Genomic DNA, 16,229 nt, shown 5'->3' on the forward strand with positions numbered 1-16,229 from the left:
GTTCAAAGCATACAATTATTCAACTCAAAATTATATATCGAGCGCATCTGTCCAAAATGTTTTCAGGGCAAGATCCAACCTGCAAAGGCTGCAATCAGTTTCTAGCCTCACTGGACCACATATCTTGGGCGTGCGCCAAATTAACATCATTCTGGACCAAAATCTTTAAATGCCTTTCAGACAGCTTTGGTGACATGATCCCTCCTAATCCACTAACAGCTGTGTTTGGTATACTCCCGGATGGGCTTAAAGTGGAGAAGGACAAACAAACTGTAATTGCCTTTACTGCACTATTGGCATGTAGACGTATCTTGCTCAACTGGAAGAATCCTAACTCTCCTATTCTAAGTCAGTGGGTAACCGATGTTATATACTATTTGAAACTGTAAAAAATCTAATTTCACACTTAGAGGATCTGTACAAAACTTTTTCAAAACCTGGCAGGATCTAATCAATAACATTTTAGAATAAGCATTTAAATTGAGAAACCAAGTTCTCTTCCCTGTTTTACTCCATTTATCTTTATTCATTTATTAATTTATCTATTTACTTATTTTTACTAGCTTAAAGTCTTACTCTGCTGGCCTACCTCTCTTTCTCAGGGATGGGGATTGATTTTTTTCGAACCTATTTTTGTAAAACTTGAGTTATTTGTATGGAGTTATTTGATTTTAATAAAATCAATAAATGAAAAAAAGAGGCTCAATTTTACTTCAAATGCTTTTACATGTGAATGCATGTCACTAATGAGATTCCCCTTCCATTGATGCTGTATGTTGATGCATTTAGTAGCAATGTTATATCTGTTAAAACACAAGGTGCCATTTCTATTCTTTATCAGTAAGCTCTGGAACTACTAAGTTTTTCAACTACAGAAATGTGTTGATTTCCAGGATCAAGTTGTAAAAACCCCCGGCATAGCCAACACACCTCCGTGTGATACGGCACATGTCCATATGTAGTATTCATCTCTAACAAAATCCTGAAATTGTCTATAGCTTATTTGCTCGAATGAATTTAACACAAGACAGCACAACTTTCATGAGTCCCACTTAACTGATTTGGAGCACAGTGCTTGCTGGTGGATCAAGCAGTGGATTGCAGTCGGACACGTGTGACTGCATTCGTCCATCTCTCTGTTGATGGCGTACAGCTACTCCTCTCACAGAACCCACCATGCTAAGGGCACCATCAGTTGTCACACTGGTTAAATTAGACCAGTTGAGCCTCAAATTATGAATAGTTTGACTTTTTTGTAGCTGTCCTCTCCTGTTATCATGCTGTAGATGCTCTTCAGTGCAGCACGTTCTTCTGTAATTATGAATTGTTCATTGGTTCCCCGATTGAAATGAAAAGCCATGCCGTATTGCGGGCATCATTGCTTTCATCAGGTGCCAGCAAGAAACAGCACATGTCTTAAGATTTCCTTTGCAAATGCATAAGCAAATCGTCACCCATTTCTTTCACCCTACGTCTAATTGTTGGTGCGGAAAGACTCACTGCATTAAATAAGTCTGCCTTCTCTGGACACATCTCCTTAGCAAGAGAAACCAGAAACCATGCTTTTAGGGCATTGTGACATTCTGCAGCTGATAATTCTTCCATTTACAAATGGTGTTCAACAGCATTGTTTTCTTCCAATTTGTGTTTTTCTCACAATTTTTTTTTTAATTAAATAAGGTCTTCTGGCTAGAGTGTTCATTATTGTCTTTTAGCAAAAGGTACATGGTCAGGCATTTTCAAATGGAAGAAAAATGTTCTATTTTATCAGCTGTAGAATGTCATAATGAATTGAAAGCGTTTTCAGACACCTATAGTTTTCATATTTTGTTGTTTCAAATTCTGATTGTAAAGTAACGGGATATTTACAAAGCTTTAAATGTTTGCACACTCTGATCTATAAACACACACTTGCTGATTCAAAATACTCTTCACAAAATGGCTGAGTAATTCACTTAACCTGCCTCCCCCACCCAACTGTACTGCTTGGATTAGGATGAACAATAAAACAATTCATATTTTGGTACCAAGGTGATACTAAATTTCCAAAAAATTAATGTACCAGCTTTTTTACACTATTGGTAATACCGAGAAAGTTTAATGCGAATATGAGAAGTACTTTGCTGCAGGAGTGTGATCCATTTGTCTCAATTTGTGCTGGTCAACTTACAGGCTGTGGAGGAGGAGGACAGTTTTAATCTTTACTGAAGAGAATGGGTGTAGTGGAAGCAATTTCATACACATTTGGTTGGTGTTCCTTCATTCTGGAGAGGAGACAAATCGAAACTAATTTAGCAGTTCTCTACTATTACTCCTGCAAGAGTCCACATAAGAGACTTCCCATACTTTCATGTGTGACACAATACTTAGAATTTATCATGTATGATAATTTTAGACATTTTATTTTCTATTTACAAATATGCAGAAAAATCTTTTCCTAACTTAAATGCTTTATTTGTACACTAGGGAAAAATAACCTACATTATTCAGCCATGACCAGTTAAGTAGTTTTTGTGTAATAAATCTGTCCAAAAATGTAAGCAATATACAGATTAATGAACTACATTCCTAAAATGAATGAATGGATGCATTCACTGTTCAGTCCATTTTAAAAACGTGGAGAGTATGAAGTAAACTATCTAAGAAGAAAGCTTTATACTTCAGCCAGTTCCTCATGTCTGTGTAGCAAAATACTATGATCAAAAGTATTAATAGCTGAGCTTAAATCCACAAGTATAACAACTTGAAATACAATGTACAATACAATACAATTTATTTTTGCATAGCTCAAAATCACACAGGGAGTGCTGCAATGGGCTTTAACAGGCCCACTCGTTTGACAGTCCCCCAGTGTTGACTCTCGAAGAAAACAAGAAAAAACTCACGAAAAAACCATAGAAGACACCTTATGAAAGGGAGTTCAGACAGAGACCCCTTTCCAGATAGGTTGGACGTGAAGTGGGTGTCAAAAAAATCGGGTCAATAAAATTCACAGAACAGAATACAGTAATAATACAATACAATAGTACTTGAAAATGACATGCATCAATGCATATAAGAAAACAATTTAAAATGAGAGTTAAGACTGGTTCTGTGGTTTAACACAGGTTTAACAACATCTACTTTTAAGATGTATTTTTTATTAACGCATAACATGGAATTTGAACTTTTGGAATAAACAAACCCAGTTAAGCTAATTGAGCTAATTCATTATATTATTCATTTTTTTGTATTGTACTGGTAGCATTTTTGATAAACCCAGCGCATTATGGTTTATTTTTTACAGTAGTAATTTAAATATACTGTAGTGTTCTTTTAATTCATATCTGGTAAAAATTATGGTCAAGCACATCAAAATTCATGATTGGTAACTTATTTGATTTAATTTCCTGTAACTAATTTGATTTTACTTGTGTTTGCTGCATCCTACATTTGGAGTAAAATATTAAAAGAAATATAAGATCTCAATTTTGTAGTATTTTTTTGAGTTGAGCATTGGATGCACAGTACCAATTGAATACTTCTGAAAATATTAGTAACGAAAAGATATAATCAGTAGTTTAATTGGTATTTCAATATGTAATATTTCATTTACTGCCTACGGTGTAAAATTATTTATGGAAAATGTTTAACGAAACATGATCTTATTGGTCCATGCAATGGACTAATGCTCTTTTCTGGGTTGGTTCCTGCCTTCCTCTCAGAGACTCTGGACACCCACCACCCTGAACTGGATTTTAATGGGTTTGATACTGTTAAGTTAAAATTTTTTAGCAAGTACAGAAAATGTTAAAAAATGTGTTGAAGGTAATTTAATATTTCTTGGAACTGGATGGTGGGTTAAGTACAGGAATATCCTTAAATAATCTATACTATATCTCTCTACGATGAACTATAGAGTCTAAATGATTAATATTTTCTTATGATATCTGAACCTTCTGCTGTCTCATGGCTTACTTTTCCTTTTTCCTTTCTCCCCTTTCTCTCTCTCTTTCTCTCTGTATTTCCTTTTTCTCTTTCTGTTTCTGTCATGTTTGTCTTCCATGCTATTTACTTAACTTTGCTTTCTGGTTATGTGTAGACATCTCAGTCAGTCTTCTTGCTGTAGTTGTCAGTTTCTGTGGCCTTGCTCTGTTGGTAGTCTCTCTCTTTGTCTTTTGGAAGCTGTGTTGGCCATGCTGGAGGAGCAAGGCTCTTACATCTCATGCCAATAACATCCCTCAGAATACTCCTACTGCCCCTCCAGAGGTGGTGGAAAAAGATGAAAAAAAGGAAATACTTGAAAATGGTAAAAGCTCAGTGAAGCTTCGGGAGGCTGCCATGAAGATTAGTCAGACATCCCCAGACATCCCTGCAGAGGTTCAGACTGCTCTCAAGGAACACCTTCTGAAGCATTCCAAAATACAGAGGCAGATTACAGAACCTACTTCATCATCCAGGTATTATAAAAATAATATTACAAGAAATTTCATGTCCATTCATAATCTTTTCATAATTAAACCTCATTATAAGGATCTTCATGCAAGTTATGGGAAGAGTTAAAGCTTGAGAATGCAAATGAAAAGTAAGAAATCCATCTTCTTTTTTTGTGATACATGCGAATCACAGTTTGATTAAAGTTTAGCAGCATCAGACGGCATTGAATCCTCTGAGTGCATTAAACTGTTTCTTGGAAGTCAGTAATCAATGTGTATGTAACAATGTTTGGGGACACGATGCTTAATTCAAGGAAGTCATGAGGAATATTCCAGTAAGTTGATAATACATTGAAAAGTGTTAAGTGTGCAATGACAGAGAAAAGTGTGCTTTTTTTAATAAAAAGATTACTTACAGTATGCTCATTTAATAGGTAACTTTAATTAATGCAAAAACAAATTATTTATTACTAGAATGCATAAATAAAAATAAAATACAATTTTATGATTCAGCAGTTTGTAAGTTTTGTAGCAATTATTGAAGACAGTAGAGTGTTACAGTGATTAGTATTACTGCTTCACAGATACAGATCGTGTATGCTCTGAGATGAACTGGCACCATGGCCAAGGTTGTTTGCTGGCTAGGGATGGACTCACTCCAGCTCACTGAAAACCTTATCTAAGAATGTATAATAATAATAATAATAATAATAGTAATAATTATAATAATAATATTATTTAAGTTGAATATGTTATCCATAAATTTTTTAATACAGTCTACAATAACATCATTATACATGGCATGAGCATTGTGTGTTATATAGCAAATTTGATATGGTAAATGTTCTAGAACTGGTTCCACCATCCCAACACCAGCATGGTGCATATTACACTGAGATAAGTATTTTTCACAAAGGTGCCATTTCTATGACATACACTCATTCTTTATTACACACACATTTATCAAATCTGTTATACATGTTTCTGTAATCTGGTAACATCTGAAATTAAGTGGTTTTTGAAATATGTAATTATTGAAAATGTTAGAAGTTCTGTGCGCACAAAATATGTATTGTGGGTGCAAAATTAACTATACCATTTTTTACGCAGGCATGATGTGACCAACCTTATCAGAGTTTGGTAATACTAAATGTGATGTCCTTCATAAGTCAGTGCTGGGGCCTGCTGCCATTTTTAATACTCATATAAATGATCTGGATAAGAATATAAACAACAAGCTAGTTAGGTTTGCAGATTATACCTAATTAGGTGTAAAAGCAGATAATCTAGAATCAGTCAAATCATAATAGAGGGACTTGGACACAATACAGGCTTGGGTGAATTTGTGGCTGATGAGATTTAATACAAGAAATTATGAGATATTACTTGTAGGAAATAAAAATGATAGATTGTAATACAGAAGGGGAGATCTAAACTTGATAGTATACGGTATGCGAACGACCAAAGAGTCATAGTAGACTCATCACTATCTACATCTAATCAGTATATAGAAGCCATTAAGAAATCAAACAGAATGTTAGGTTATATAGTATGAAGTGTAGCGTATAAGTCAAAGGAAGTTATGTTTAAGCTTTATAAAATACTTGTAACTAGGCTGATTCCAGGATAGAGATGTATGATCTATGAGGATGGATATATCAGATTAACCAAACACGGGGGTTGGCGAGCGAAGCAATCAGGGGGCGAAGCCCCCTAGTCAGTATATAGAAGCCATTAAGAAATCAAACAGAATGTTAGGTTATATAGCATGAAGTGTAGAGTATAAGTCAAAGGAGGTTATGTTTAAGCTTTATAAAATACTTGTAACTAGGCTGATTCCAGGATAGAGATGTATGAGCTATGAGGATGGATTAAACGAGTTGAACTGTTTCATATTAAGTGAAGGGAGATTAAGAAGTGACATCATTGAAGTTTTTTTAAATTATGAAAGTAATTAGTACAGTGGATCCAGCTTGTTACCCTGTTGGAAACCTGTCATGGGTAAATTTCACACAAATATTTCTTGACACAGTTTTTCTTCACACAGAGAACCATGGAATAAATTATCAAGTAGTGTGAGAGTAGAGAGTAGAACTTTATGGACCTTCAAAACTCATCTTGATGTTATTTTGGTGAAATTAGGTGAATAGGATTGTTGGGCTTTGTTGAACTAAATGGCTTGTTCTCTTCATAATTTTTCTAATCTCTGTCATTTCATGGTTTTGTAGACACTTGCCACCACAAATTTGATTACTTCATATAGATTTACATGAATAATACAAGCAGAGATTCTCTTTAGCCTATTAGCCTACCTAAAATGTATTCAATGCAACAAAATTCTTAATCTGGTCAAGAATCTGAAGAAGTCCATATATAATAACGTGTGTGTTTGTTTATATATATATATATATATATATATATATATATATATATATATATATTATATATATATATATATATATATATATATATATATATATATATATATATATATATAAAATATAATTTCAGATATTTTTGGGAGCTTTATCTAACCTAAAAGTTGTCAGAAACTAATACATACATTTAGGTTCAAGGAACCAGACCTGTAGTTAACTTATATTTAATTGCAACATATCACTAGAGACTCATTTTGATTCAGAAACTGAGCATATCTAAAGCCCATGATTTAGATATAGGCAACAAATAAATATTAAGTTGTGAGTAAACTGACTTATTGCAGAATAATTTTAATGAATAAAAATTGACTTATTGATTGGTATGCCCGATTAGAAATGTAGAGTATGTTTGGAATTCATAGAATAAGTTGGACTATTAGTGGGTTTCAAGACCCTTTCAGATAGGTTTTTGTTTAACTATAATATCAAAACCAAAATGAGTTTGATTCGTATGATTGTAACTAAGACTTGTCCTGACAAAATATCTTATGCTCAAATAAGAAATGAAGCAAGAACATAGAATGTTTAACGGGAACAGAATTTACAGGGTGCCTCATAGCACCTTTGTCAAGTTGGCCATAAAAATCTGTGAAGACATTAATTAATCCAAGAGTAATTGCTGTAATGTGAATGCTGCTACATAAACCTGTACAACTGCAGGGTAATACTATAAAGTTTCCCTTTTGTTTGGTAGTTTTGCTCATTATGTTCAACTCTCTTTCTCATCATAGTTTCATTAATAGGCAGCTGGCAGGCTGAATCTCTCAAATTTGCAAATTTAAAATAGTAGAAATTAAATATATTTTGCAGAAAGAAAGAGATTAGTGTCTTTTGGGCTTCTCAGAATTTGCTGGGATTGCAAAGATGATTAACATTTTTTCCCAGTAGCAATTTATGGCACAATGTTTTAACATAGACAGTTATTATTTTTGACATTTTTGTGTGATAGAATAAAAATTTCAGTTGCAAATCAGATTTTCTCAGTTTACAATATATATAATGAGTGCAAGATACTGCGTACAAGATACTGCGTACTAACACTACCTGATACATTCATTGGTTTCTAAGTAAAATCAAATCAACAGTAGATTACCAGTTATAATACTGAACTTATTTTAAAAATCATTGTCAGATAAATTTTAAACTACTTCAAAAATAAAAGTAGTCCACTTCTGTGAAATATTTCAATGATTAAGATACTTTACTAGTGCCGTGACTAATTGTTTTACTGCTTCTGCAGAGTACATATTTATCAGTAATCACATCAGAATTTTTTTATGCAGATTAGTCAAATCTGACTATACAAAATTAAACTGTATGTTACTCTGTGTTACACATAGGAGAAAACAGTATAGATTTCTGGAGTCAGGATTGTATGTTTTGTTTTATTTGTGAAAAAAGTAAAAACAGTTTAGAAGTGCATTTGATTTATTTACAAATGTGAAACAACTCCAGGGTTATATTGGCAGCTTTAAACCAGTGACTACTATTAAGTCTACCTAGTGTGACAAAATGAATTGAAAAAATCCAAAAAACAAAAATCATTGATGGAAATTACATCCACATAATGCACCAACAATGAAGAAAGGAAGTAATAATTTTGATATGTTAGTATCAGATTTCTTCTGAAAATTCAGCTATTACATTATTTTGAAAGCAGTTTTTATTAAACTATGCTTAAAGCAATCTAATGTTAATGGTTACTCATTTCACTTTTATCAAATCTGTCATTCTGTTAAAACGGATAATCATTAACATTTTAAATGTTCCATGAGTCATTCACTATAAAATAAAACATTAAAATTTTTTAAATCCAAGTTTTATTATACTGTTAAGCATAATGTAATCACATTCAACAACATTTGCATTACATGTATAACATATTCAAATTGATCATTTTAAATTATGTTGATGATGCTCTATCAGGGCAACTTTGCCCAAATAAAAGCTATAAAAATGCTTGTAAGACCTGTTAAAGATTTTTTTCATATTTTTTTTCTCCTGACAGACACAATTCATTTAGAAGACATTTGCCACGGCAGATGCATGTGTCTAGCGTAGACTTAAACATTGAGGGCTTGCAGAGGAGAGAGACAACTACCAGCATTGGACGCATTAAGCCAGAACTTTACAAACAAAAGTCCATTGATTCTGATGACAGCAAGAAAGAAGACGTCCAGACCTGTGGGAAGCTAAATTTTACCCTTCAATATGACTATGAAAATGAAATGCTGGTTGTAAGAATTGTCAAAGCATTGGAGTTACCTGCTAAGGACATTACAGGCACATCTGATCCTTATGTTAAAATTTATCTGCTTCCAGATAGAAAAAAGAAATTTCAAACTCGAGTGCACCGGAAGACTCTTGATCCTATTTTCGATGAAACTTTTCAGTTTCCTGTAGCATATGATCAACTGACAAGCAGAAAACTGCACTTCAGTGTCTATGACTTTGACAGGTTCACCAGTCATGATATGATTGGAGAAGTTATTGTGGACAATTTGTTTGAAATTTCTGATCTTTCCAGGGAGACAACAGTTTGGAAGGACATTCATTGTGCCACTACAGTAAGTATGATATTGCACATACAGTATGCATGCTAATTTATAACACTTTATACTTCCTGTTTTGATTCTTATTTATCATGATGTTTAAAAGAAGTATTTTATAGTTTGAGTGAGAGTATACATGCCATTTTCTTTAATAATGTAATGGAAACCTTTTCATAACATTGTTATAATAAATGTCCTTCAAATGATAAATGCAGAACAGCTCTTAGAAATGAAGCCTTTAGGAAGGAGCAATCAATAAGACCATACATTTTAGTCTTTTCCAAAAATACAACCACATTTTTAAAGTTTATTGCTTAACTGAGCAAGGTGCCTTTGCCACCTAAATAGAAGTATAATTGGTTTTACTAAAATTACATGTTTCATGAGTTTCCAGTGTTGGTCTTATTCTATGTAATAGCTAACATTCAGTCCATCCTAGCTATATAATCTCCGCAATATTTTCTGGATTTTCTATATTTCCTTTGGGAGTCTTCAGTTGGAATCCTCCTACGCCCCCCTCAAAACATCTAAACTGGTTAGTCTTGATTCAGAAAAACACAGATTCTACTCTAAGGCCTAGGCTTACTCGATCCTGGGCTAGAATCTCATTTAGGTCAGGAAAATGCAGGGAACAAATGACAGCAGAGATCCTGGAACCCAATACTCTTGTTGCACATTTCTAAGATCTGTTAAGAATATGCATTTAGGATTTATAAACCTGCATGATCCCTCCAACATTTGTACATCAAGGATTATCTGCTGTTCAATCACCATAACAACTTCTGCACTGTTCCTTCTACAGTAGGTATAAAGTCTCTTGTAACTAAGCTTTTGTAAGGAAAGTGTGATTCCTTGTTTAAATAAAAGAAGAAAAGATAAAAACTACTGTCCTTTCCCTTTTTAAAAGTGCTGACCACTACTCCAGTCTGCCATTCTTGAGGCACTGCAAGGTCACATTTTTCCCCTCTCTTTCAGAAAATTACTTGCAACACAGCAATGTCATGCCCACATTTTCTGAGTCCTCTCAGTCAAATTTGGAGATGCTCTTGCTAACGTTTCCTGAAAGTCCTGTTTCTTTAACATGATAACTTCTTATGCTATTGGTGTCATCCACTGGATCCCAGAGTTACTTCATGTCATATTTCAGTTTTCCCCCCTACATAATTCTTTTCATGAATATTTTGATAATTATGTTTTGTGATTATTATAATTTTTTAATGTCATCTTTGTATCATAATATGAACAACATTGGCTGCCATGCAGTGTGTTTTTTGCAAGGCCATATGCAATATTTCAGTCACTAGTCCCACTGCCAGTCTTGTGACACACTGATCATGTATTGTATTATGTCTTTGCTATTTGTCTATATAAGATGGTGACAGGCTAGTTTCTGTCTGAGTTTCTGAATTTTTTAAAACAACTTCTTGTGCATTTTGTTGTTCTAGAATCATTTTAGGTAGTTAGGACTTTTGGGTTGTTTATTTTTGACAATTTTTGCTGGTGTACATAATGAGCTTTGGTAATCGGCATTCTTTTGTCTTACTTGCTTCTGGCTCTTGCTTTTGGATCAGACCATGTTCTGTCTCACAGCTCCTGATTCTTGCTAATTTACCACCTTTCTTGTCACTTACAGTGACAGAATACTGCCATGAAAGGCATTGGTAATCCTGAGCCACAGCTGATTGCAGCTGTCTGCACCTCTGAGGTCTTTAAATATGGTGTGTTCAGACTATTTATCCATGCCCTCTTCCATAATACAGGAGGAGCTCTTCCTTTAAGAGCTGACATTTTTAAGACCAGTGACATGATCTACCCATTCCAGCAGTTCCTCACTACCCATTTGTATCTTCCATATCTGCTCAATCCTTGTAAACAAGCTTATCACCTAATGATTTTCAGAAACATCTCAGCATGTCTCATTATCCAAGAGTCTATAAACTAAAGCCTCATATAAAATTACAAAAGTATTTACATTAAAAAGCTAATGTCTTACAAAATAACAAAAAACTAATTGTGCAGCAATATCACTCATTATTTTGCATGAAATAAAACTGGATTATTAATTTTAATATATTCTTGGACAGTGGCTATGCCTTATATTTTGATTGAAGTAAGAAGTGCAAGAAAGAATTTCAGTGTACTCTGTACAAATGACAATAACAATAACTTCTTCTTCTAATACTACAACAAAGTAAAAATCTGACCTGAGTTTCAGGCTGCTCTGATGACAAATACACTAATGAGTGAAACTGCCACAGTCATATCTGAATTTTGATTATATTCAAATGTTTATTATAGTTTGAAAATTTTTAAAATTCAATTGTTTTTTTCAGGATTTTTACAATGTTCATCTTGTATTTCTGTATAGAATCAAATTCTGCGTACACACAAAATTTATAATTTGAAACCAGATAATTAGGCACAGTTTTTGTGTCTTTTGGCTAACGTTGTCTGTTATGTCATTGCCAATCCCTACTATATCAGCTGAAAAGCTGTGAAACTTTCACAAATGATGTTGGTCTTGGGTTTTTTCCTCCCTTTACAATACAATACAATACAGTTTATTTTTGTATAGCCCAAAATAACACAGGAAGTGCCGCAATGGGCTTTAACAGGCCCTGCCTCTTGACAGCCCCCCGGCCTTGACTCTCTAAGAAGACAAGGAAAAACTCCCAAAAAAAACCTTGTAGGGAAAAATGGAAGAAACCTTGGTAAAGGCAGTTCAAAGAGAGACCCCTTTCCAGGTAGGTTGAGCATGCAGTGGGTGTCAAAAGAAGGGGGTCAATACAATACAATACACAGAACAGAACAAATCCTCAATACAGTATAAAATCAAACATTTTTTAGAAGTAAAAAAAAATAAAAATTTTAGAAGTACGGAGCAGAATTTAACAGTAGATGATTTTTAGAGTCCTGGAGACCTCATCCATCAAGCTGCCTCCCCCATTTGGCCATTCCACGGCTGAAACAGTGCTGGGCCAGCCAATCCGATGAAAGGACCCCTCTTTCCCATGATTCCTGCGATCCTCCATCAGGGATGACTTTACCTTAGGCAGGCAAAATAACTTGGCAGGTGGGCCGTGGCACCAAGTGTCACATTTGAGTACCAAGAAAAGAAACAGAATAGGTGAGGGTTAGTATCTAATTATAACTATCATGTTACTTATGTTTTAGTGCTAACAACAGAGATGCAGTATGTACAGTTAATCAGCAGCTCTAGTCAGGATATGCTAAACTGAAGTAGTGAGTCTTCAGCCGGGATTTAAAAGCTGAGACCAAAGGGGCATTCCTTACAGTAGCAGACAGACCATTCCACAGTTTAGGGGCCCTGTAACTAAAAGCTCGACCTCCCATTGCTATTTTATTAATCCTTGGAACCATAAGCAGACCGGCATCTTGAGATCTTAATGTGCGCTCAGGTTTGTAAGTCATGATAAATTCAGAGAAGTAAGCCGGACCTTGGCCATTTAATGTTTTATATGTTAAAAGGAGGATTTTGAAATCTGCCCTAAACTTAACCGGGAGCCAGTGTAAGGATTTAAGAACTGGAGTTATGCGTTCGTATTTTCTTGTTCTTGTAATAATTCTTGCAGCCGCATTTTGGATTAACTGGAGGCTGTATAGAGAACAGTTTGAACATCCAGTGAAAACCGCATTGCAGTAGTCAATCCTACTAGAGATAAATGCATGAATTAATTTCTCAGAAAATTGTTTATTTAGAAAGCGCCTTAATTTCCTAACATTTTTAAGATGGAAGAAACATGTTTTGGACAACTTTGTAATATGCGCTTTAAATGACATGCTAGAGTCAAAGATAACTCCTAGATTGCGGGCTGATTCAGTAAAATTAATTGGGATTCCAACTGAGTTGAATGATGACAAAATATTATTATGATCAGCGTCATTCCCTCACAACAATTAACATCTCTGTTTTTATTTCTCATTCATCCACTCCTTTAATTCGCTAACACAACTAATTAAAGACAACATCGGAGAAACTTCATTTGATTTAAATGAAAGGTATAACTGTGTGTCATCTGCATACGAGTGAAAATTAACATTATGTTTTCTAATGATAGATCCCAGTGGAAGCATATAAAGTTAAAACAGTAAAGGTCCAGGTACTGAGCCCTGCGGGACACCATATTGAACTTCTGTATATAATGATGGAGTACTGTCAGCACATTTCTGTACATATTGGAATCGATTTGATAAGTAAGAACTAAACCAAGCGAGCACGGTGCCTGTAAGCCCAACATCATTTTCTAGCCTGTGCAGTAAAATAGAATGGTTGATGGTGTCAAATGCTGCACTTAAGTCCAACAACGTAATTACAGTGGAGTTTCCTTCATCAGAGGATATCAGAATGTCGGTTACAACCCACGTTAGTGCCGTCTCTGTACTATGACCAGTGCAAAAACCAGACTGGAATTTCTCAAATAAATTGTAATGCGTAAGGTGTGTCTGAAGCTGACTGCCGACTACTTTTTCTAGTATTTTAGAGAGAAATGGTAGATTTGAAATAGGCCTATAATTATTTAGTATGTGTGGGTCTAGGTCTGACTTTTTAAGTAATGGTTTAATGACTGACACTTTTAGTGTATCAGGTACTGTGCCATGCAATAATGAACTACTGATAATGTTTAGAATAGGTGCTGCAAGAACATCCATTGCACTTTTTACTAGTTTTGTTGGCACTGGATCTAGGGAACAAGTAGTGGGCTTCATTTTAGAAATTAAAGTTAAGACTTCCTGCTCAGTTACAGGATTAAAATTACTAAAGTGCTGAATGCAATGAGAGACAGGGTCTGCTAAGCTAGTATTTGGTTTGTACTGTGATGCAGAGATCTGGGATCTTATATTTTTATTTTTTTTAGAAGTTCATTAAGTCTGTACTGCTGTTGTTGATCTGAATTTCTATTTGTTAATTTAGCCACTGTTCTAAACAGTACCCGAGGATTTTTATTATTATCTATTAATGTAGAATAGTATTCTGAGCGAGCTTTAAAGAGGGTTTTTTATATATGTATTAACGCTCTCTGTCCATACAATTTGAAAGAAATGTAGCTTTGTTGTTCTCCATCTGCGCTCCAGTTTTCGACACTCTAATTTAAGAGTTTGAGTGTTTTCATTAAACCAGGGAGAGTTTCTATGTGCTTTGACATAATATTACCAGGATAGGCTGTGACACCTCCAAATTAGATTATACATGATTAAGAATGTTGAGTTTATGTTACAATTGAAAATATTAAGTAGTAAAAAATAATTTTCTCCTAGTGCTTCATTATTTTTATCATTATTTATTTAAAAGGTTAGTTTATCTGAGGTACTCAAATAAATAAGACATTTTCGTGATTTAGAATGTAAGTTAAATGACAGAACAAAATTTTAATGTGGACCACAAGAAGCATACAATTAATTGTAAGGTTATATGAAAACTAACAAAATCTCATTTAGTTGATGGTTGATAAAATCAGTACAATTATAAGGAGACCAAAGTTAGAAAGCCTAAGAATTGTCTGAATTGTAGGGAATTTGAAAAGCTGTGTTTTTTTGTTTGTTTTTTTTCTCAAAATATTCATTTAATAGTTTACACATTTTTCAAAAGACAACATTGAAAATTAAGATTTCATATTTTGTAGGTTCTATGCATTTCTTCCTTATAACCATTTTAACATTAACCCCATAAAGTGAAAATTCAACTTCAATTGTAATAAAACTCTATAGACAGAACAAAAAAGGCAAAATCCCTGAATTTAATCTTTAAAAAAAGAAGAGATTGACAAGCATTTTCCACTGATGATTAATTAATGTATAGCTGTTAATGATTGTGAAAATTAAATGTGTACTTTTGATAACAGGAATGCTGTAAAATGAAGAATATCCATCCATCCATCCATTGTCTCCCGCTTATCCGAGGTCGGGTCGCGGGGGCAGCAGCTTGAGCAGAGATGCCCAGACTTCCCTCTCCCCGGCCACTTCTTCTAGCTCTTCCGGGAGAATCCCAAGGCGTTCCCAGGCCAGTCGAGAGACATAGTCCCTCCAGCGTGTCCTGGGTCTTCCCCGGGGCCTCCTCCCGGTTGGACGTGCCCGGAACACCTCACCAGGGAGGCGTCCAGGAGGCATCCTGATCAGATGCCCGAGCCACCTCATCTGACTCCTCTCGATGCGGAGGAGCAGCGGCTCTACTCTGAGCCCCTCCCGGATGACTGAGCTTCTCACCCTATCTTTAAGGGAAAGCCCAGACACCCTGCGGAGGAAACTCATTTCAGCCGCTTGTATTCGCGATCTCGTTCTTTTCGGTCACTACCCATAGCTCATGACCATAGGTGAGGGTAGGAACATAGATCGACTGGTAAATTGAGAGCTTCGCCTTGCGGCTCAGCTCCTTTTTCACCACGACAGACCAATGCAATGCCCGCATTACTGCGGATGCCGCACCGATCCGCCTGTCGATCTCACGCTCCATTCTTCCCTCACTCGTGAACAAGACCCCGAGATACTTGAACTCCTCCACTTGGGGCAGGATCTCGCTACCAACCCTCAGAGGGCACCCCACCCCTTTTCCGGCTGAGGACCATGGTCTCAGATTTGGAGGTGCTGATTCTCATCCCAGCCGCTTCACACTCGGCTGCGAACCGATCCAGAGAGAGCTGAAGATCACGGCCTGATGAAGCAAACAGGACAACATCATCTGCAAAAAGCAGTGACCCAATCCTGAGCCCACCAAACTGGACCCTCTCAACACCCTGGCTGCGCCTAGAAATTCTGTCCATAAAAGATATGAACAGAATCGGTGACAAAGGGCAGCCCTGGCGGAGTCC

At 35.3% G+C, this 16,229-nt stretch overlaps 1 protein-coding gene across 3 annotated transcripts in view; it reads left to right on the forward strand.

Annotated features, from left to right (window-relative positions):
- Positions 1 to 16,229, forward strand: part of syt10 (synaptotagmin X) — a 143,780-nt gene that overhangs the window by 31,538 nt on the left and 96,013 nt on the right. For all 3 annotated transcript variants that reach the window (XR_007935178.1, XM_028816205.2, XM_051928556.1), the window contains exons 2-3: positions 4,082 to 4,439; positions 8,862 to 9,420. Coding sequence is in view for 2 of the 3 variants with exons in the window: in XM_028816205.2 (XP_028672038.1) it covers positions 4,082 to 4,439; positions 8,862 to 9,420 (917 nt within the window). In the remaining variant the exon portion in view is untranslated. The remainder of the gene's footprint in view (positions 1 to 4,081; positions 4,440 to 8,861; positions 9,421 to 16,229) is intronic.

The sequence above is a fragment of the Erpetoichthys calabaricus genome, chromosome 1, assembly GCF_900747795.2.
Source record: "Erpetoichthys calabaricus chromosome 1, fErpCal1.3, whole genome shotgun sequence".
Taxonomy (NCBI): domain Eukaryota; kingdom Metazoa; phylum Chordata; class Cladistia; order Polypteriformes; family Polypteridae; genus Erpetoichthys; species Erpetoichthys calabaricus.